Source organism: Oncorhynchus gorbuscha, linkage group LGY (assembly GCF_021184085.1).
Source record: "Oncorhynchus gorbuscha isolate QuinsamMale2020 ecotype Even-year linkage group LGY, OgorEven_v1.0, whole genome shotgun sequence".
NCBI classification, from domain to species: domain Eukaryota; kingdom Metazoa; phylum Chordata; class Actinopteri; order Salmoniformes; family Salmonidae; genus Oncorhynchus; species Oncorhynchus gorbuscha.
The window spans coordinates 2,734,186-2,754,846 of record NC_060199.1 but is presented as its reverse complement, the minus strand read 5'-3'; the positions used below and the strand labels follow the sequence as shown (position 1 = coordinate 2,754,846).

The 20,661-nt window shown below is 48.1% G+C and overlaps 2 protein-coding genes across 8 annotated transcripts in view; one reads left to right on the top strand and one right to left on the bottom strand.

The window, feature by feature from the left end:
• Positions 1-13,883, top strand: part of LOC124016614 (rap guanine nucleotide exchange factor 1-like) — a 94,505-nt gene extending 80,622 nt beyond the window's left edge. For all 7 annotated transcript variants that reach the window (XM_046332140.1, XM_046332139.1, XM_046332141.1 and 4 more), the window contains 14 exons: positions 1,543-1,628; positions 1,922-2,024; positions 7,189-7,264; positions 7,634-7,718; positions 7,862-7,954; positions 8,203-8,317; positions 8,414-8,484; positions 10,092-10,176; positions 10,295-10,389; positions 11,178-11,256; positions 11,371-11,472; positions 11,618-11,715; positions 11,854-11,982; positions 12,698-13,883. In XM_046332140.1, coding sequence (XP_046188096.1) covers positions 1,543-1,628; positions 1,922-2,024; positions 7,189-7,264; positions 7,634-7,718; positions 7,862-7,954; positions 8,203-8,317; positions 8,414-8,484; positions 10,092-10,176; positions 10,295-10,389; positions 11,178-11,256; positions 11,371-11,472; positions 11,618-11,715; positions 11,854-11,982; positions 12,698-12,848 — 1,368 coding nt within the window. In that variant the 3' untranslated portion in view covers positions 12,849-13,883. The remainder of the gene's footprint in view (positions 1-1,542; positions 1,629-1,921; positions 2,025-7,188; positions 7,265-7,633; positions 7,719-7,861; positions 7,955-8,202; positions 8,318-8,413; positions 8,485-10,091; positions 10,177-10,294; positions 10,390-11,177; positions 11,257-11,370; positions 11,473-11,617; positions 11,716-11,853; positions 11,983-12,697) is intronic.
• A 185-nt stretch (positions 13,884-14,068) lies between these two features.
• LOC124016616 (uridine-cytidine kinase 1-like) lies at positions 14,069-20,259 on the bottom strand. The gene is made up of 7 exons (XM_046332147.1): positions 20,068-20,259; positions 19,621-19,780; positions 19,266-19,362; positions 15,633-15,775; positions 15,396-15,490; positions 14,934-14,982; positions 14,069-14,847 (listed from the first exon to the last, which is right to left on the bottom strand). Exons 1-7 carry the CDS (start codon positions 20,152-20,154, stop codon positions 14,660-14,662), a joined length of 819 nt encoding a protein of 272 aa, XP_046188103.1. The 5' UTR covers positions 20,155-20,259; the 3' UTR covers positions 14,069-14,659.
• Between the last annotated feature and the right edge of the window lie 402 nt (positions 20,260-20,661).

Here is a 20,661-nt window from a genome sequence, read left to right as displayed (position 1 = left end):
AGGACACTAAAGAGGCCTTTCTACTGACTCTGAAAAAACGCCAAAATAAATGTGCCCAGGGTCCCTGCTCATCTGCGTGAACGTGCCTTAGGCATGCTGCAAGGAGGCATGAGGTCTGTAGATGTGGCCAGGGCAATAAATTGCAATGTCCGTACTGTGAGATGCCTAAGACAGAACTACAGGGAGACAGGACGGACAGCTGATCATCCTTGCAGTGGCAGACCACGTGTAAAAACACCTGCACAGGATCAGTACATCCAAACATCACACCTGCGGGACAGGTACAGGATGGCAACAACGACTGCCTGAGTTACACCAGAAACACACAATCCCTCCATCACTGCTCAGACTGTCCACAATAGGCTGAGAGAGGCTGATCTGAGGGCTTGTAGGCCTGTTGTAAGGCAGGTCCTCACCAGACATCACCGGCAACAATGTCGCCTATGGGCACAAACCCACTGTCGCTGGACCAGACAGGACTGCAAAGAAGTGCTCTTCACTGACGAGTCGTGGTTTTGTCTCACCAGGGGTGATGGTCGGATTCGCATTTATTACATTTACATTTAAGTCATTTAGCAGACGCTCTTAACCAGAGCGACTTAGGAATGAGCGTTACATTGAGGCCTGTACTCGGGAGTGGGATTGATTTGGAGATGGAGGGTCTGTCATGGTCTGGGGTGGTGTGTCATAGCATCATCGGACTGAGCTTGTTGTCATTGCAGGCAATCTCAACGCTGTGCGTTACAGGGAAGACATTCTCCTCCCTCATGTGGTATCCTTCCTGCAGGCTCATCCTGACATGACCCTCCAGCATGACAATGCCAACATCCATGCTGCTCGTTCTGTGTGTGATTTCCTGCAGGACATGAATGCCAGTCTTCTGCCATGGCAAGCGAATAGCCCAGATCTCAATCCCATTGAGCACGTCTAGGACCTGTTGGATTGGAGGGTGAGGACTAGGGCCATTCCCCTCAGAAATGTTTGGGAACTTGCCGGTGCCTTGGTGGAAGAGTGGGGTAACATCTCACAGCAAGAACTGGCAAATCTGGTGCAGTCCATGAGGAGGAGATGCACTGCAGTACTTAATGCAGCTGGTGGCCACACCAGCTACTGACTGTTACTTTTGAGTTTTGACCCCCCCCTTTTTTCAGGGACACATTATTCCAATTCTGTTAGTCACATGTCTGTGGAACTTGTTCAGTTTATGTCTCAGTTGTTGAATCTTGTTATGTTCACACAAATATTTACACATGTTGAGTTTGCTGAAAATAAACGTAGTTGACAGCGAGAGGACGTTTCCTTTTTTTGCTGAGTTTATGTCCTCACCACAGATCTAGGATCAAATCATTCTACCCACAATCCTAACAGTAACCATTAGGGGGATGATCAAAGATCTGATTCTGTATCAGTGGTTAATGTCTTCTACCTGTTCCATTCTACCTGTGCCAACAGTTACTTTATGAAGACTGCATTTGTGTACATGATGTGTTGGTGTTCCATGTGTCCTGCTCCTCATCCTACCTTGACACTCTTCCCCAACAGGAGCCCAACTCTGCTGACGAAGTCCTTGAAGACTCCTCTCCACAGATGCCCTCCTCCAATAGCAAGGCGGCTCTGGACAAGGACAGGTAACGGGGTTACCACTAGGGTTACATTGCATAAACACTCTCCCCGTTCAGCCGTTACGTCATTACTTGATCTGGTAAATCCTAGAAGATTAAACGCCAATTGAATTAAATGGATACTGATTAATGACCAATTCTATATGCATAGAGAGAATTATTAGAAGAGACAAAGTCCATTCATCAATTTGAATGGAACATTTTTCATGGGTGACTATTCTATTATAGGTAGTCATTCTATTTCTATGTATATAAATCCAGGTACACTGATCTAATGGCGCGTCTGTCTGTCTGTCTAGGAGGCAGAAGTCAACAGACTCTGCGCCTTGTGATGAGGAAGTGGATGAGCTCTCTCTCATTGACCACAAAGAGATCATGTCCAGGATTACACTAAAACAAGAGGTAAAGTATCCCTCACTACGGCACTAACAGTATTACCACCAATGTCTATTGGCTAAGCATCGTATAGAGAAAAGTATGTGGTTGTCTTTGGCTACTGCGCTTTCCTTCAATGGGATTCTATTCATAATAACAATATAATATAGTCCATTTAGCGGACACTTTTATTCAAAACTAGTTCGTCATCCGTTTTAAGCCTTTTAAGAATGCGTGGCCCCAGGTATTCATGATACATAATGTTAGTGAGACGCTGAAACAAAAGACTACAAATAAGAACTTTCAGTCCACTACTGACCTCTAGAAGAAATTCTCAGGAACTGCAGGGCACGTTTCTCCATTAAAATGTATTTTCCTTTTTTCTGTTTGGTGCAGTCTGACAGGCAGGAGAGTCTGTGTGTGTGTGATTTGTGTGAAATGGTGGTCCCCACTCTGCAAGGTCAGATGTAGCAATAGCAAGAGGGAAGGAGAGAGGAAAGGGTGGGAGGGAGGGAGGAAAGGGTGGGAGGGAGGGTAGAAAGGGTGGGAGAGAGGGTGGGAGGAAGGACAGGGTGGGAGGAAAGGGGATAAGAGAAGGGAGGTCTGATTAAACAACAAAGGACAGCTGTAAAAGGGAGGAAAGGTTGGGTGGTAGGGAGGAAAGGTTGGGTGGGTGGGAGGGAGGGAGGAAAGGTTGGGTGGGTGGGAGGGAGGGAGGAAAGGTTGGGTGGGAGGGAGGGAGGAAAGGTTGGGAGGGAGGGAGGAAAGGGTGGGAGGGAGGGAGGAAAGGGTGGGAGGGAGGGAGGGAGGAAAGGTTGGGAGGGTGGGAGGGAGGGAGGGAGGGAGGAGGAAGGGTGGGTGGGAGGGAGGAACGGGTAGGAGGGAGGGAGGAAAGGGTGGGTGGGAAGAACGGGTAGGAGAGAGGGAGGAGAGGGTGGGAGGGAGGGGGGAAGGTGGGAGGAAAGGTTGGGTGGGAGGGGGAGGGAGGGAGGGAGGGAAGGTGGGAGGAAGGAAAGGGTGGGAGGAAAGGGTGGGAGGGAGGAAAGAAAGGGTGGGAGGAAAGGTTAGGAGAGAGGGAGGGAGGGAAGGGTGGGAGAGAGGGAGGAAAGAAATGGTGGGGGAGGAGGGAAAAGAAAGGGTGGGAGGGAGGGAGGAAAGGGTAGGAGAGAGGGAGGGAGGAAAGGGTGGGAGGAAAGGTTAGGAGAGAGGGAGGGAGGGAAGGGTGGGAGGGAGGGAAGGGTGGGCGAGAGGGAGGGAGGGAAGGGTGGGAGAGAGGGAGGAAAGAAAGGGTGGGAGGGAGGGAGGAAAGAAAGGGTGGGAGAGAGGGAGGAAATGGTGGGAGGAAAGGTTAGGAGAGAGGGAGGGAGGGAACGGTGGGAGGAAAGGGTGGGAGAGAGGGAGGAAAGAAAGGGTGGGAGGGAGGGAGGAAAGGGTAGGAGATAGGGAGGGAGGAAAGGGTGGGAGGAAAGGGTGGGAGAGAGGGAGGAAAGGGTAGGAGAGAGGGAGGGAGGAAAGGGTGGGAGGAAAGGTTAGGAGAGAGGGAGGGAGGGAAGGGTGGGAGGGGAGGGTAGGAGAGAGGGGAGGGAAGGGTGGGAGAGAGGGGAGGAAAGGGTGGGTGGGAGGGAGGGTGGGAGGAAAGGGTGGGAGAGAGGGAGGGAGGAAAGGGTGGGAGGAAAGGGTAGGAGAGAGGGAGGGAGGGAACGGTGGGAGGGAGGGAAGGGTGGGAGAGAGGGAGGAAAGGGTAGGAGAGGGGAGGGAGGGAGGGAGGGAGGGAGGAAAGGGTGGGAGGAAAGGTTAGGGGGTGGGAGGAAAGGGTGGGAGGGAGGGAGGAAAGGGGATAAGAGAAGGGAGGTCTGATTAAAGGGTGGGACAGCTGTAAAAGGGAGGAAAGGTTGGGTGGTTGGGAGGAAAGGTTGGGTGGGAGGGAGGGAGGAAAGGTTGGGTGGGAGGGAGGGAGGAAAGGTTGGGTGGGAGGGAGGGAGGAAAGGTTGGGTGGGAGGGAGGGAGGAAAGGGTGGGTGGGAGGAACGGGTAGGAGAGGGGTAGGAAAGGGTGGGAGGGAGGGAGGGAGGGAGGAAAGGTTGGGAGGGTGGGAGGGAGGGAGGGAAGGTGGGAGGGAGGGAGGAAAGGGTGGGTGGGAGGAACGGGTAGGAGGGAGGGAGGAAAGGGTGGGTGGGAAGAAAGGGTGGAGGGAGGGAGGAAAGGTGGGAGGGAGGGGGGAAGGTGGGAGGAAAGGTTGGGTGGGAGGGGGGAGGGGGAGGGGGAGGAAAGGGGGTGGGAGGAAAGGGTGGGAGGGAGGAAAGAAAGGGTGGGAGGGAGGAAAGGTTAGGAGAGAGGGGAGGGCGGGGAAGGGTGGGAGAGAGGGGGAAAGGGGTGGGAGGGAGGGAGGAAAGAAAGGGTGGGAGGGAGGAAAGGGTAGGAGAGAGGGAGGGAGGAAAGGGTGGGAGGAAAGGTTAGGAGAGAGGGAGGGAAGGGTGGGAGGGAGGGAGGAAAGAAAGGGTGGGAGGGAGGGAGGAAAGGGTAGGAGAGGGGAGGGAGGAAAGGGGGTGGGAGGAAAGGGTAGGAGAGAGGGAGGGAAGGGTGGGAGGGAGGAAAGGGTGGGAGGGAGGGAGGAAAGGAGGGAGGGAGGGAGGAAAGAAAGGGGTGGGAGGGAGGGAGGAAATGGTGGGAGGAAAGGTTAGGAGAGAGGGGGGAGGAAAGGGTGGGAGAGAGGGAGGAAAGAAAGGGTGGGAGGGAGGGAGGAAAGAAAGGGTGGGAGGAAAGGGTGGGAGGAAAGGGTAGGAGGGAGGGAAGGGTGGGAGAGAGGGAGGAAAGGGTAGGAGAGAGGGAGGGAGGGAAGGGTGGGAGAGAGGGAGGGAGGGAAGGGTGGGAGGGAGGAAAGGGTGGGAGAGAGGGTGGGAGAGAGGGAGGGAGGGGGGAGGGAAGGGTGGGAGAGAGGGGAGAGAGGGAAGGGTGGGAGGAAAGGGTGGGAGAGAGGGAGGAAAGGGTGGGAGGAAAGGGTAGGAGGGAGGGAGGAAAGGGTGGGTGGGAGGAAAAGGGTAGGAGAGAGGGAGGGAGGAAAGGGTAAGAGGGAGGGGAGGAAAGGGTAGGAGAGGGGGAGGGGGGAGGGAGGAAAGGGGAGGGGAGGGAGGGAGGAAAGGGGATAAGAGAAGGGAGGGATTAAACAACAAAGGACAGCTGTAAAAGGGAGGAAAGGTTGGGTGGGGGGAGGAAAGGTTGGGTGGGAGGGAGGGAGGAAAGGGTGGAGAGAGGGGGGAGGGAAGGGTGGGAGGGGGAGGGAGGGAAGGGTGGGAGGGAGGGAAGGGTGGGAGAGAGGGAGGAAAGGGTAGGAGAGAGGGGGAGGGAAGGGAGGGAGGGAGGAAAGGGTGGGAGGAAAGGTTAGGAGGGTGGGAGAAAAGGGTGGGAGGGAGGGAGGAAAGGGGATAAGAGAAGGGAGGTCTGATTAAACAACAAAGGACAGCTGTAAAAGGGAAAAGGTTGGGTGGTTGGGAGGAAAGGTTGGGTGGGAGGGAGGGAGGAAAGGTTGGGTGGGAGGGGAGGGAGGAAAGGTTGGGTGGGAGGGAGGGAGGAAAGGTTGGGTGGGAGGGAGGGAGGAAAGGGTGGGGGGAGGAACGGGTAGGAGAGAGGGAGGAAAGGGTGGGAGGGAGGGAGGGAGGGAGGAAAGGTTGGGAGGGTGGGAGGGAGGGAGGGAAGGTGGGAGGGAGGGAGGAAAGGGTGGGTGGGAGGAGGCGGGTAGGAGGGAGGGAGGAAAGGGTGGGTGGGAAGAACGGGTAGGAGGGAGGGAGGAAAGAGTGGGAGGGAGGGGGAAGGTGGGAGGAAAGGTTGGGTGGGAGGGGGAGGGAGGGAGGAAAGGGTGGGTGGGAGGAAAGGGTGGGAGGGAGGAAAGAAAGGGTGGGAGGGAGGAAAGGTTAGGAGAGAGGGAGGGAGGGAAGGGTGGGAGAGAGGGGGAAAGAAAGGGTGGGAGGGAGGGAGGAAAGAAAGGGTGGGAGGGAGGAAAGGGTAGGGAGAGAGGGAGGGAGGAAAGGGTGGGAGGAAAGGTTAGGAGAGAGGGAGGGAAGGGTGGGAGAGAGGGAGGAAAGAAAGGGTGGGAGGGAGGGAGGAAAGGGTAGGAGAGAGGGAGGGAGGAAAGGGTGGGAGGAAAGGGTAGGAGAGAGGGAGGGAAGGGTGGGAGGGAGGAAAGGGTGGGAGGGAGGGAAGGGTGGGAGGGAGGGAGGGAGGAAAGAAAGGGTGGGAGGGAGGGAGGAAATGGTGGGAGGAAAGGTTAGGAGAGAGGGTGGGAGGAAAGGGTGGGAGAGAGGGAGGAAAGAAAGGGTGGGAGAGAAATGGAGGAAAGAAAGGGTGGGAGGAAAGGGTGGGAGGAAAGGGTAGGAGGGAGGGAAGGGTGGGAGAGAGGGATTTTTAGGAGAGAGGGAGGGAGGGAAGGGTGGGAGAGAGGGAGGGAGGGAAGGGTGGGAGGGAGGAAAGGGTGGGAGAGAGGGTGGGAGAGGGAGGGAGGGAGGGGGGAGGGAAGGGTGGGAGAGAGGGAGAGGGGAAGGGTGGGAGGAAAGGGTGGGAGAGAGGGAGGAAAGGGTGGGAGGAAAGGTTAGGAGGGAGGGAGGAAAGGGTGGGTGGGAGGAAAGGGTAGGAGAGAGGGAGGGAGGAAAGGTAAGAGGGAGGGAGGAAAGGGTAGGAGAGAGGGAGGGAGGGAGGGAGGAAAGGGTGGGAGGGAGGGAGGAAAGGGGATAAGAGAAGGGAGGTCTGATTAAACAACAAAGGACAGCTGTAGCGGTAAACAAGGGTATTTTTGTTGGGGATCTGTCAGCTTGTGTGATCAGCCTGTGTCCTGCATATGCCAGCCAGCTCTCTCTCTCTCTCTCTCTCTCTCTCTCTCTCTCTCTCTCTCTCTCTCACTCTCTCACTCTCTCACTCTCTCACTCTCTCACTCTCTCACTCTCTCTCTCACTCACTCACTCGTCAGTGGAGCTGGTGCAGGGCTGGAAGGGAGGGAGGGTGAGCATGGACAGAGAGGAGAGAGCTGCATTTTGGGCTAGACTGCATTTTTGCCCTAATCCTCATCAATTCTCTACCTAACCCTCTCTCTCTCTCTACCCCACCCCTCCCCCCTCTCTCTATCCCTCTATGCCCCCCGTGCTCTTTTTCCTCCATCTATTCATCTCTCCCTCCATCTGTCTTTCTCATTCTCTCTCTCTCAGAATGATGATGGTCCTGACGTGCGTGCTGGATCAGGGGATATTCTGTTAGTCCACGCCACAGAGACGGAACGCAAAGGTAGGTCGCATTTATCACAGTTTGACAGCAGCCCCCATTAGACTGTGGGTCTGGGTCAGTGGCACAGGCTGTGTATGTGTGTGGGTGTGTGTGGGTGTTTTCATACTGGACGGGATCCGATTTACACTTTCTGTCTGTTAAATTGTCTGTCAGTATATTACTCCTTTTCACTCTGACGTGAACAGTTATAAAATAGATATATGTCGCGATAGATAGAACATTCCTGTTTTCCAGGTCGTTCTGTCAGAATGGAGATTACCTATTTACCTATCTATTCAATGTCCCCTCTCCATGCTTTCTAAAGTTCATAGGATCCATCATTAGTTCTCGACCTCAGACTTAAAGCGGTTCTCCTCTGCTCCCCGACAGATCTGGTGTTGTACTGTGAAGCCTTCCTGACCACATACAGGACATTCATTAGCCCAGAGGACCTCATTAAGAAGCTGCACTACAGATATCCTTTCGGACGCGCTGGTCGCCTCCAGTGTCTCGATGGCTAGATACTGTGTGTGTTGGAAAAGGCAGTGGAAAATGTGTGCATTTACTATTGAGGAGAAAGAGTTGAGAATACGTATATTCTCCTTCACCACCAAGCACATATACCAGGTTCTGTCACAGTCCAGACACATTTAAGAAGAGGGTCAGCAAGAACACCTTCTTTGTGCTGGTTCGAGTGGTGGATGAGCTGTGGTGAGTATGGATGGCCCACAAATGGCTTTTTACTCCAACAAAGGGTCTGCAACTGTTTTTCTGGCCTGTAGCCAGATTGAAGACATTTTGAAGGAATGATTTATTTATTGTCAAGTTGGTCTTACAGGATTAGTTGGCACGTTATTAAACACATGTATATTACAGTGATGGATGGTGATGGCCAGATGTTGAGGCGTTGCCTCACTTGTCCCCTGCTCTTTTCCTCTCTCTCGTTTCTTCCCTCCCAGTCTGGTGGAGATGACCGAGGACATCCTGAAGCAGCTGATGGACCTGGTGTTCAGGCTGGTGTGTAACGGCGAGCTGAGCCTGGCCCGCGTGCTCCGCAAGAACATCCTGGACAAGGTCTGTTTTCTGGTTCACATTACTTTGGACATGAAAGGCACCGTACGATCTACTGCAGGTCAAATACATTGTCATTCTAAACGTACCGTTGTCCAGGTGGAGCAGAAGAAGCTGCTGCGCTGCACCAACTCTCTCAAGCCGTTGGCCGCCCGGGGTGTGTCCGCCAGGTAGGGGTCAACACGGGGTCAAGGGTCAGGAGAGTATGGGACCTCTTCTTGCATTTGTGTATGTGGGTGGGTTGGTTATTCTATCCACAAGGACAGGAAATCAAGGAACATTCTCCCTCGTGGGGGACATTTCCCACGTCTCATGGAGGACGAGAGCTATAGTACATGACTAAAAATATGTGTGGGCACCTGCTTGTCGAACATCTCATTGCAAAATCATAGGCATTAATATGGAGTTGGTCCCCCCTTTGCTGCTATAACAGCCTCCACTCTTCTGGGAAGGCATTCCACTAGATGTTGGAACATTGCTGCAGGGACTTGCTTCCATTCAGCCACAAGAGCATTAGTGAGGTCGTGTCCTGATGTCGGGCGATTAGGCCTGGCGTTCTAATTTATCCCAAAGGTGTTCGGAATGTTCTGTGCTTCCAATTATTTGCCACAAAATTGGAAGCACAGAATCGTCTAGAATGTCATTGTACGGTGTATTGTTAAGACTTCCCTTCACTGGAACTAAGGGGCCTGAGCTTTGTACCACTCCGGTCGACACTTGGTATTGCCTTAGCTTTGCACCACTCCGGTCGACACTTGGTATTGCCTTAGCTTTGTACCACTCCGGTCGACACTTGGTATTGCCTTAGCTTTGTACCACTCCGGTCGACACTTGGTATTGCCTTAGCTTTGTACCACTCCGGTCGACACTTGGTATTGCCTTAGCTTTGCACCACTCCGGTCGACACTTGGTATTGCCTTAGCTTTGCACCACTCCGGTCGACACTTGGTATTGCCTTAGCTTTGTACCACTCCGGTCGACACTTGGTATTGCCTTAGCTTTGTACCACTCCGGTCGACACTTGGTATTGCCTTAGCTTTGTACCACTCCGGTCGACACTTGGCATTGCCTTAGCTTTGTACCACTTGGTATTGCCTTAGGAAACACACTTGGCATTGCCTCATTCGACACTTAGCTTTGTTGGTACCCACTCCGGTCGACACTTGGTATTGCACATTGTGATCTTAGGCTTGTGTGTTATCTACCCAGTCATGGAAACCCATTTTGTGAAGCTCCCTACATACAGTTATTGTGCTGACGTTGCTTCCAGAGGCAGTTTGGAACTCGGTGGTCAGTTTTGCAACCGAGGACAGACGATTTTTACGCGCTTCCTTTTTGCTTCAGCACCCGGCAGTCCTGTTTTGTCGCCTGAGCCATTGTTCCTCCTAGACGTTTTCCACTTCTCAATAACAGCATTTACAGTTGAGCAGGGCAGAAATTTGACGAACTGACTTGTTTGAAAGGTGGCATCCTCTGACGGTGCCACGTTGAAAGTCATTGAGCTCTTCAGTAAGGCCATTCTACTGACAATGTTTGTCTAGAGATTGCATGCCTGTGTGCTCGATTTTATACACCTGTCAGCAACGGGTGTGGCTGAAATGGACAAATTCACTCATTTGAAGGGTTGTCCATGTTTTTTTGTATTTTATTGTCTATTCTAAGCTTAGTGTTTAGGGTTAGAATTAGGGTAAGGGGTTAGGGAAAAAAGGATTTTGAATGGAAATTGATTTTAGGTTCACGAGAATAGAAGGACATAACTTGTTTGTGTATACTCCAGGCCCGGAACGCTGCATGACTTCCGCAGCCATGAGATTGCCGATCAGCTCACACTACTGGATGCAGAACTGTTCTACAAAATTGAGGTACCAGAGAGCCACTAACTATCTCTGCTTTTCTTCACCTTCGCTGCAGAGAAATTGACATTCTGCTCCAGTGACTGATTTAACTCAAATCTCTCCTTATTTTTTTCTATTTTGATAGATTCCTGAGGTGTTGCTTTGGGCCAAGGAGCAGAATGAGGAGAAGAGTCCGAATCTGACTCAGTTCACAGAGCACTTTAACAACATGAGCTACTGGTGAGAGCTGGACCTGAGCCTATACATACAGCCTGTCTATGCATTACCATATAAATCACCTGGCTTTGTAATGACCAGTCAACATCTCACAATGGCACATTTTCACTTTCTCACACACACACCATCTCGCTTTCAGTTCAATTCAAAAGGCTTTATTCGCATGGGAAACATACAGTACCAGTCAAAGGTTTGAACACCTACTCATTAAAGGGGTGGGTTGGTCACAGTGGTCAGGTATTCTGCCACTGTTCACTCTCTGTGTAGGGCCAAATAGCATTCTAGTTGTCTCTGTTTTTTGGTCAATTCTTTCCAATGTGTCAAGTAATTATCTTTTTGTTTTTGCATGATTTGGTTGGGTCTAATTGTGTTGCTGTTGCTGTCCTGTGGCTCTGCGGGGTCTGTTTGTGTTTGTGATCAGAGACCCAGGACCAGCTTGCTAAGGGGACTCTTCTCCAGGTTAATTTCTCTGTAGGTGATGGCTTTGTTATGGAAGGTTTGGGAATCGCTTCCTTTTAGGTGGTTGTAGAATTTAGCTGTTCTGTTCTGGATTTGGATAATTAGCGGGTATCAGCCTAATTCTGCTCTGCATGCATTATTTGGTGTTTTGTGTTGTACACAATGTTTTTGCAGAATTCTGCATGCAGAGTCTCAATTTGGTGTTTGTCCCATTTTGTGAATTCTTGGTTGGTGAGCGGACCCCAACCATTAAGGGCAATGGGTTCTGTAACTGATTCCAAGTATTTTCAGATTCTAATTCTCTCACACGCAACACTTTGTTTGTCCTCTAGGGTGCGCTCTCTAATCATTCAGCAGGAGAAAGGCCAGGACCGAGAGAAGCTGCTCCTCAAGTTCATCAAGATCATGAAGGTAACCAATCTCGGCATTTATACAACCACAGCTCTTCCTCTTAACTAGTGTATTTAGTTGATGATTAACTCTCTGGACAACTGTTCTTGTCCTGTTTTTCTTTTTCCCATGTAGCACTTACGGAAGTTGAACAATTTCAACTCGTACTTGGCAATACTGTCTGCCCTGGACTCGGCCCCCATCCGCAGGCTGGAGTGGCAGAAACAGACCTCAGAGGTGAGTCAGACAGTAGTGGATCAAGTCTGACATAGAGAGATCTAGATATTCATACTCGTGTTTCAATACTTTCTATGGAGTCTCACTTTTAATATACTCCGGTATCGTGGTGTGCTATGGGTATAACACACTTGTTCTCTCACAGGGATTGGAGGAATACTGTACGTTGATTGACAGTTCGTCGTCTTTCAGAGCTTACCGGGCGGCTCTGGCCTACGTGGAGCCTCCGTGCATCCCATACCTGTAAGTCTGTGTTTCATGTACAACTGAGCTAGGTAATGTTGAATGAAAGTGTTTGTGTGTTTTGCCTGTTCTTCCTAGGACTGTTTGTCTATATTTAGCCTCTATCTCTTCCATTTCTCTTCTTCTCTCCTTTTCCAGTGGTTTGATCCTGCAGGACCTGACCTTCGTCCACCTGGGGAACCCGGACCTCATCGACGGGAAGGTCAACTTCTCCAAGCGCTGGCAGCAGTTCAACATCCTGGACAGCATGAGGCGCTTCCAGCAAGTGTGAGTATTTATTTTATTTAACCTTTATTTAAGCAGGTAAGTCCCATTGAGACCCATTTGATATGAGGGGACAAGTGTGAGTAGAACTGCATCCACAAAACTCCAAACAGATTGACAGTGTGGTAACCTCACATTATGATAGATGAATATGTTATATTTAATGTAATTCAATAAGACTACAATAATTATCCCACGAGGTAAGCAGTGATCCACAGTGTACATTACAACCTCCATGTTAACCCCCATACAACAGAAGGTTGACCGTGTACACTGAGGAACACCTTCCTAATATTGAGATGCACCCACCCCCTTTTGCCCTCAGAACAGCCTCAATTCGTCGGGCATGGACTCGACAAGGTGTCAAAAGTGTTCCACAGGGATGCCGGCCCATGTTGACTCTAATGCTTCCCACAGTTGTGTGAAGTTGGCTCGATGTCCTTTGGGTGGTGGACCATTCTTGATACATAGGAAACTGTTTAGCTTGAAAAACCCAGCAGTGTAGAAATGGCACACATGAATAGCACACATACTCAATCCATGTCTCAAGGCTTAAAAATCCTTCTTTAACCTGTCACCTCCCCTTCATCTACACCGACTGATGTGGATTTAACAAGTGACATTAATATGGGATCATAGCTTTCACCTGGTCAGTCAGTCATGGAAAGACATAGGGATCTCTTTGATCGACTCGTTCTGTCTTTCCCACCCACCCCAGGCATTACGAGCTGAAGCGCAACGACGACATAGTCTGCTTCTTCAACGACTTCAGCGACCATCTGGCCGAGGAGGCGTTGTGGGAACTCTCACTGAAGATCAAGCCTCGCAACATCACCCGGCGGCGGACGGAGCGCGAGGAGAAGACTTAGGAAGGGGGGGGTTAGCGGTGCGGCGTGGCCCCCGAGACCACAGCCAGGGCTCGCCGAGGGACCTCCACTGTGCTACAGATGGACAGAAAGGATAGAAGGATGGACACAATCAACTGGACCTCACTAACAGGGGAAGAAAGACTGACTAGGGCTGGACCAGACCAGAGGATATACAGTAGGCTAGTAGGGCGGAAAAGACTGCCATGGTTTACAGTGACTCTGCGCTGCTCAAATACACTGGGAGATTATGGGGAGATTATGACTGGGGGTTACATTGGATTCTCTCCACCCAGAACTGCAGTTGGCAGGAGACAAATTCCTAACCAACGGTAGGAGAAAGACTGGTGCCAAGGAGAAGAGGACTTCATATAAGGAGAGGAGGTGGAGATGTCAAACAACTGAAGAGACTGCTCCCTGTCCTCTCCCATTTGAATGTATAAACGTGCGTGTCTCCCTCGCCCTACAGAGTGTGGGCCATCCTGGGGTCAGTCCCGACTGCTCCCTCTCCTGACTTAACTTCCTTGTATCCTTGGAATCCTCAGTATTCCGGACTATATTCTGCCATGAACTCTGTCACAATGCAGACTTGACTGGGCAGGAATGTGGTTTTGGAAATGGACATTTGAGGGGTTAGGCGAGGTGGAGGACCACAAAGGGACTAGACTTGTAACAAGAGTGTATTATTATTAATATTATGAATCATATATGGTTATGATTTATTATATACAGTGCTCCTTTTGTTCTTAAAAAGGATTGTCTATTAAGAGAAGTGCCATACAAATGTGCACTCAAATAAAGCAAAGCAAAAAACTAAACCCACAAAAAGAGAAGTACTAAAGATGCTGTCATCATGTGCCATGTTTGAGTAAGAGAACTGTCAGGCAACCAGGCCTGTGTCCCAGTAAGGGGGGGTGTGTGTCTGGGTTCCTCAGTCCATTGTGTGCTGTAGTTATTCATTATTCCTTTGGAATAATGGTGTCATTCAACTCATCACACTGTGCTTTCCAACTCCAATAAAACTGCTCTGTTTCTATACATCTATACTCTACATCTACTACTCTACTGAATGGAAGAGGTTTGTCATACTATGCTACTTACTTCCTCGTTATGGGCCAAATCCCAACAAGATCTGCACTCGTAACTTTTACATTACCGTGCATTGATGTCAATGGGAGGCTTGTTGTGCTCGCACATTAGGGTAAAAAATAACCACAAGCCTCTGATAGTGAACGTATTTTATTTCTTAAATATCATGGTCATTAGGAAAATGCTTTAAAAAATAAATTCACAAGGCATGAATTTACCATGGCATCAAGGGATGTTCCAGCAAATATGTCACAATCCAAACAGGCCTACACATTAGGTGATAAATATTGTACTTATCTGATTTCCACATGTTCAGGTGCAATATAACACATTTTAAGCAGCAAACAAAGCCAAAATCAAAACAAAGCTTCTTTTTTTTCCACCATCTCACTCCTATGGCAGCCGGAGGTAGTCAAACCACTGCAGGCTAAAAATGTACACATGGAAGACGGAGTAATTTTTTAAAAATTAAAAAGAGTTGTCATACCTGCTCATGATATCTATATCAGTGATATATTAATGAATTATCTTGGATGTATTCTCAAGGCTTCCCTATCTGATTGGATGCTCTGCAGTCTGCAGGTGAGTTACAGGAGCTAGTCCCCCCCAGCTCTCCCAAACCTAGTCAGTAAAAGCATCAACCCTCAATTCTAAATACATACTACAAAACACACACACATATATATAGTAGACAGACTGACAGACAGTAAACACTGATTTTTGTCTCAGTGGGGGCGACTGCTGGGCTCTAGTAGGACCCTCTTCCCTGGGGGGAAGTTGGCCAGGTCCCCCTGCTCCGAGGCGGCCCGCTTGAAGCCCCGGCTGTGCCCGTTGACTGCTCCTCCACGGTGCCACTTACAGAGGTCCCCATTCAAGATGTCCTGGATGTGCTGCACAATGAGGTTGATGGCCACTGCGGAGAGAAAGGCAGATTAATATGAGGGAAGGGGAAGAAGAGAGGGATGGAGGTTCTTCATGATTCATGAGTGTTATTATTACCCATGTTGTCAACTCCTCGAGGAATAATGACATCTGCATATTTCTTGGTCTGGAAAAAAATAACCATTATCAATCTCATTTTGGTAGCGAATTCTCTGAAAAGACCGGATTTTGAGCAGAATATACCGTACCAGTCAAAAGTTTGGACACACCTACTCATTCGAGGGTTTTTCTTTATTTTTTACATTGTAGAATAATAGTGAAGACATCAAAACTATGGAATCAATCATGTAGTAACCAAAAACGTGTTAAACAAATCCAAATATATGATGTATTTTAGTCTTCAAAGTAACCACCCTTTGCCTTGACAGTTTTGTAATTGAGTCACATTTAAACGTCTCATTGACGTCTCATTGTGTAAATCAATGTGTCATATTGTGTATATAATTGGGCCTATTGATAATGTATTCGTGTCCAGTATCTGTTTGTGTATTGTTAAGTGTGGCAGCGCTGGACATTTACAGGCAAGCAGAACTCCTCGAAGGCTGGCTTAACGAACGTGGTGTACTGGGTGAGGATCTGCTCCAGGTCTCTGCCTCTCTTCATATCCCGCAGAACTGCAGGTAAAATCCACAACAAGCAGATCAGGACCAAGACGTGACATATGTATATCCAAGATGCTCGAGTGAAGTATGGGTATGGAAGTGCACGTGACAATCTATAGATGGTACATCCTCTTAATTTGTGTGTCAGTAGTACCTCTGCGAGACAGTCTGACATCAGAGTCTGTGTCCACAAAGAGCTTCATGTGAAACATATCCCTCACTTCCTGAGAGTAGAAAACCAGGATCCCTTCAAACAGTACCACGTCTGCCGGGTACACTGTTATCCTGTTCTGCAGCCTGGAACACACACATTTAGTACACACAATGACACAATCTATACACAGACAAACTCTCATGATTGGTATGTTTACTGAACAAAACTATAAAACGCAACATGCAAAAATTTCAAAGAGTTACAGTTCAAATATGGAAATCGGTCAATTGAAAAATTCATTAGGCCCTAATATATGGATTTCACATGACTGGGAATACAGATATTCAGCCATTGGTCACAGATACCTTAACAAATTAAAAGGTAGGTGTGACCACCGTACACCTCAAGAAGTGTAAAGTTGGTGGATATTGGCGGGAACTGGAACATGTTATCGGTCCAGACCCCAAATGGGTGACTGGTGTCTGAGTATAAGAGGAATGGAAGAACTGGGACATTTTCCGTTTCCAGGAACTGTGTACAGATCCTTGCAACATGGGGCCGTGCATTATCATACTGAAACATGAGGTGATGGCGGCAGTGGGCTCGACAATGGGCCTCAGGATCTCGTCACGGTATCTCTGTGCATTCAAATTGCAGTCGATAAAATGCAATTGTGTTTGTTGTCCGTAGCTTATGGCTGCCCGTAGCATAACCCCACCACCACCATGGGGCGGCTCTTTGTTCACAAGACAGATCTTCCAAAGGTGGGGGAGTGACAATCTTTACCAAGGATCACCTTCAGTGCTCGGTGTTCTCCACCAAGTCTGTCCCCAAACAATTTGATTTGCTGGTTTTAAGCATTAAACTTTCAAATAGCTCTTTGTTGACTGCTGCTGGGTGCTATCGTCCATCAGCACCGGCCTGTAACCTACCTGCCCTAAACGCTCTCCTGTACCCTACCTGCCCTAAACGTGGCCCCTTACACCAAGTCTGAATTTGTCCTGCTAGGTAAACTAACCTGGGACATGCTTAAACCACCTGACCAAGTCCTAAAGCAATGGGACTCCCTAAATATTTCTCAGATTATTACCAGTCCCACAAGGTATGACTCCAAACACCCAGAAAAGGCTACTCTTCTTGATGTTATCCTCACAAATAATCCTGATAGTTATCAGTGTGATGTTTTCTGTAATGACCTTAAGTGATCACTGTTTTACAGCCTGTTTTCATAATGGCTGCTCAGTGAAACAACCTGTTCTGATTGTCATAGATGCTTGATAAAAAACTTTAATGAGCAAGCCTTCCTTTATGAACTGGCCTCTGTGAAATGGTACAGAATCAGCTTGATCCCCTCTGTCGGATTCCTATTTGACTCAGCCATGCCTCCTTGCCCGCCCAAAATTTCCTCATCTCCCACCCCTTCTAATGCGACTATCCCAGATGCTCCTCTCTCTTTTTCCCCTGCCCCGCTACAAAGTTTCTCCCTGCAGGCAGTCACTGAGTCCGAGGTGCTAGAGGAGCTCCTGGAACTTGACCCCAAAAAAACATCTGGGTCAGAGGGTTTAGACCCTTTCTTCTTTAAGGTTGCAGCCCCTATCATCACCAAGCCTATCTCCGATCTTTTTAACCTGTCTCTCCTTTCTGGGGAGGTTCCCATTGTTTGGAAGGCAGCCACAGTTCATCCTTTATTTAAATGGGGAGATCAAGCTGATCCTAACTGTTAAAGGCCTATTTCTATTTTGCCCTGTTTATCAAAAGTGTTGGAAAAACTTGTCAATAATCCACTGACTGGCTTTCTTGATGTCTATAGTATTCTCTCTGGTATGCAATCTGGTTTCCGCTCAGGTTATGGATGTGTCACTGAAACCTTAAAGATCTTCAATGATGTCATCATTGCCCTTGATTCTAAGCAATGTTGTGTTGCTATTTTTATTGACTTGGCCAAAGCTTTGTATACAGTAGACTATTCCATTCTTGTGGGCCGGCTAAGGAGTATTGGTGTCTCTGAGGGGTCCTTGGCCTGGTTTGCTAACTACCTCAAAGAAGATAGGAAGTATAAAGTCAGGGGATCTGCTGTCTCAGCCACTGCCTGTCACAAAGGGAGTACCCCAAGGCTCAATCCTAAGCACCACGCTCTTCTTAATTTACATCAACAACAGCTCAGGCAGTAGGAAGCTCTGAGCCAGAAATTGTAGTTTTTCTAGGTGGCTCCCATTTTGGCTGTAGTGTTTCCAAGCGCGTGAATGAGAGCGCGTTCTTCTGTATTTTTCTCTGTCAAAGACAATAACGATTCTCCATCTTAAATTGTATTGTTTATTTATGTATTAGGGTACGTAAATGTTCTGGCCCAGCAACTCCAAGATTTTTGCACATACTGTTGACTAAAAATCAGAGACAAAATTTCAGTTTGATGATAAGGTTGGGGCATAGCCATAGCAGAGTGAAATAGCTGGTACGTTTCAAAATTGTCAGACAGACAGAAAGAAAACAAGCCAATAATTTAATAGATGGCTTGGTGTCTGTTTTCAGTGTTTAGCACACTATTCCCTAAGGTTTGATTATAAACGTTGTTTGACTTGTTTGGACAAGTTTATTAGTAACGTTTGGGATTCATTTTGTATGCATTTTGATGGAGGGAAACTGGGTGGATTATTGAGTGAAGCGCGCCAGCTAAACTGAGTTTTTATGGATATAAAGGACTTTATCGAACAAAAGGACCATTTGTGATGTAACTGGGACCTTTTGGAGTGCCAACAGAAGAAGACCTTCAAAGGTAAGGCATTTATTATATCGCTGTGTCACACCTGCCTGGTGGAAATATGTTTTTCATGTTTTTTTTATGCGGGGCGCTGTCCTCAAATAATCGCATGGTGTGCTTTTGCCGTAAAGCCTTGTTGTTCTCATGTGTTGCTGCCTTGCTAGGTTGTCATCTTAGGTCTCTCTCTCTTAGGTCTCTCTCTATGTAATGTTGTGTTGTCTCTCTTGTCGTGATGTGTGTTTTGTCCTATATTTATATGTTATTTATTTTTAATCCCAGCCGCTATCCCCGCAGGAGGTATTTTGCCTTTTGGTAGGCTGTCATTGTAAATAAGAATTTGTTCTTAACTGACTTGACTAGTGAAATAAAGGCTAAATACATTTTTAAAAACAGCTCTGGTGGACATTCCTACATTCAGCATGCCAATTGCACGCTCCCTCAACTTGAGACATCTGTGGCATTTTGTTGTGTGACAAAACCGCACATTTTAGAGTGCCCTTGTCTAATGTTCATGCTGATTAATCCGCTTCTTGATATGCCACACCTGTCAAGTGGATTCTTTATCTTGACAAAGGATAAATGCTCACTAACAGGGATGTAAACCAATTTGTACACAACATTTTAGAAAAATAAGCTTGATGTGCGTGTTCATTTTATTAAAACATTTTCTGCTCATGAAACATGGGACCAATACTTTTTTACATGTTGCATTTATATTTTTGTTCGGTGTGTTTGCAGATGAGCTGGGTTAGAGACATCTTAGGTCAAAGGTCATGTTCAAGAGTCAACAATCTGAGGTCTGGAATGTGTAGGGTCTGTCTGAATTCAAAAAGGGCATTTCCGTGGTATGTTTCCGTATGGAGTGTTTACCTCACCTCGAATGTGTGACAAAGTCATATGTCGGCACCTCAACCACTGTCCCCTCCACAATATGCTTCAGGGTTTGGTACATCAACTCGTTGTCGAAAGCATCTGTAATAAACATTTCAACGTTTATTCACTTTTTCCACCCAGATATGCATTTATTTTATGTTTATAATAATGATTACTTAAGTTAACCTACAGTTTTCACATTGTAGCTATAGTTAGAAGAACATTTGCCATTGCTTGATGTAAATGCATGAATTAATTGAATGAATGTAATCTAGTGAGTGATAAGTGCCTGATAGAGTATGTTAATTACAACAATTATACTTATGTTATTACAATATCCATACAGGCCTGTAGTACCTGGGTGGTCAAAATTGTACTGGCCCTTGAGTGCCCTGGCCTTCTGGTCAGGTGTCAAGACTTTGTAGAAGCTGTCTTGGCTGATGATGGCCACTTGCCTCTGACGATGGTCCACCTTATTCTGGCCCAGCAACTCCATGATTTTTGCACATACTGTTGACTAAAAATAAGAAACATAATTTGAGTTTTTTGATAAGGTTGGGGCATAGCCATAGCAGAGTGAAGTAGCTGGCACATTTCAAAACTGTCAGACAGACAGAAAACAAGACAATTTAATAGTGACATCCTGATGTGTCCGCGTTCAGTGTTTTGCTTTCAGTTCATAGGAAAAACGAAAACTAGCTAACGTTAGCTGGCTACATTACTGATTTGTTGAATCGACCTAGCTAGCTACCCAGACAGCTAGCTAGATAGCTATTATTATGTAGCTAGTTAACGTTTACCGACCTTGCCACTGGCAGTTCCTCCGCTAACACCGATCAGAAACGGACGGTGCCTTGGCCGCTCCATCTCAAGCGGTCTGGCAGCAGTCATGTCGGGTCAATTGTCGAAGAACAGCACGCGTTTGTTGCTAGTCAGCTGCTCTTCCAAAACAATCATCTGTTCCCGTTCATATTTGTAAATACGCGAGAACACGGCCAAGCACTTCCTGGGGCAAAACTAATGTTTGTAAATACGCGAGAACACGGCCAAGCACTTCCTGGGGCAAAACTAATATTTGTAAAAATAAGAGTTCTCATTTGAAACTCTTTAAATGTGTTTATTCTGTAATGTTGCCATTCAATTGGCCACCATTCAGCTGTTATAATCATGTTTATATTGCTTAGGTCTACTGGTTATCTGGGGGGGCGGACCGACGTTCCAAGGATCCCAGATAGCAGGGACAAAATACACACAGGAGACCACCAGGAGGAGCCCAATATAGTTTTCATAGAAACAATCATAAACTGCATCAAATGCCATGCTTATGTAGAGGGATGCACGATGATGATTAACAACCACTCAACGGTTGTTCCAGTGTTCGTTTTCTACATGTAGGCT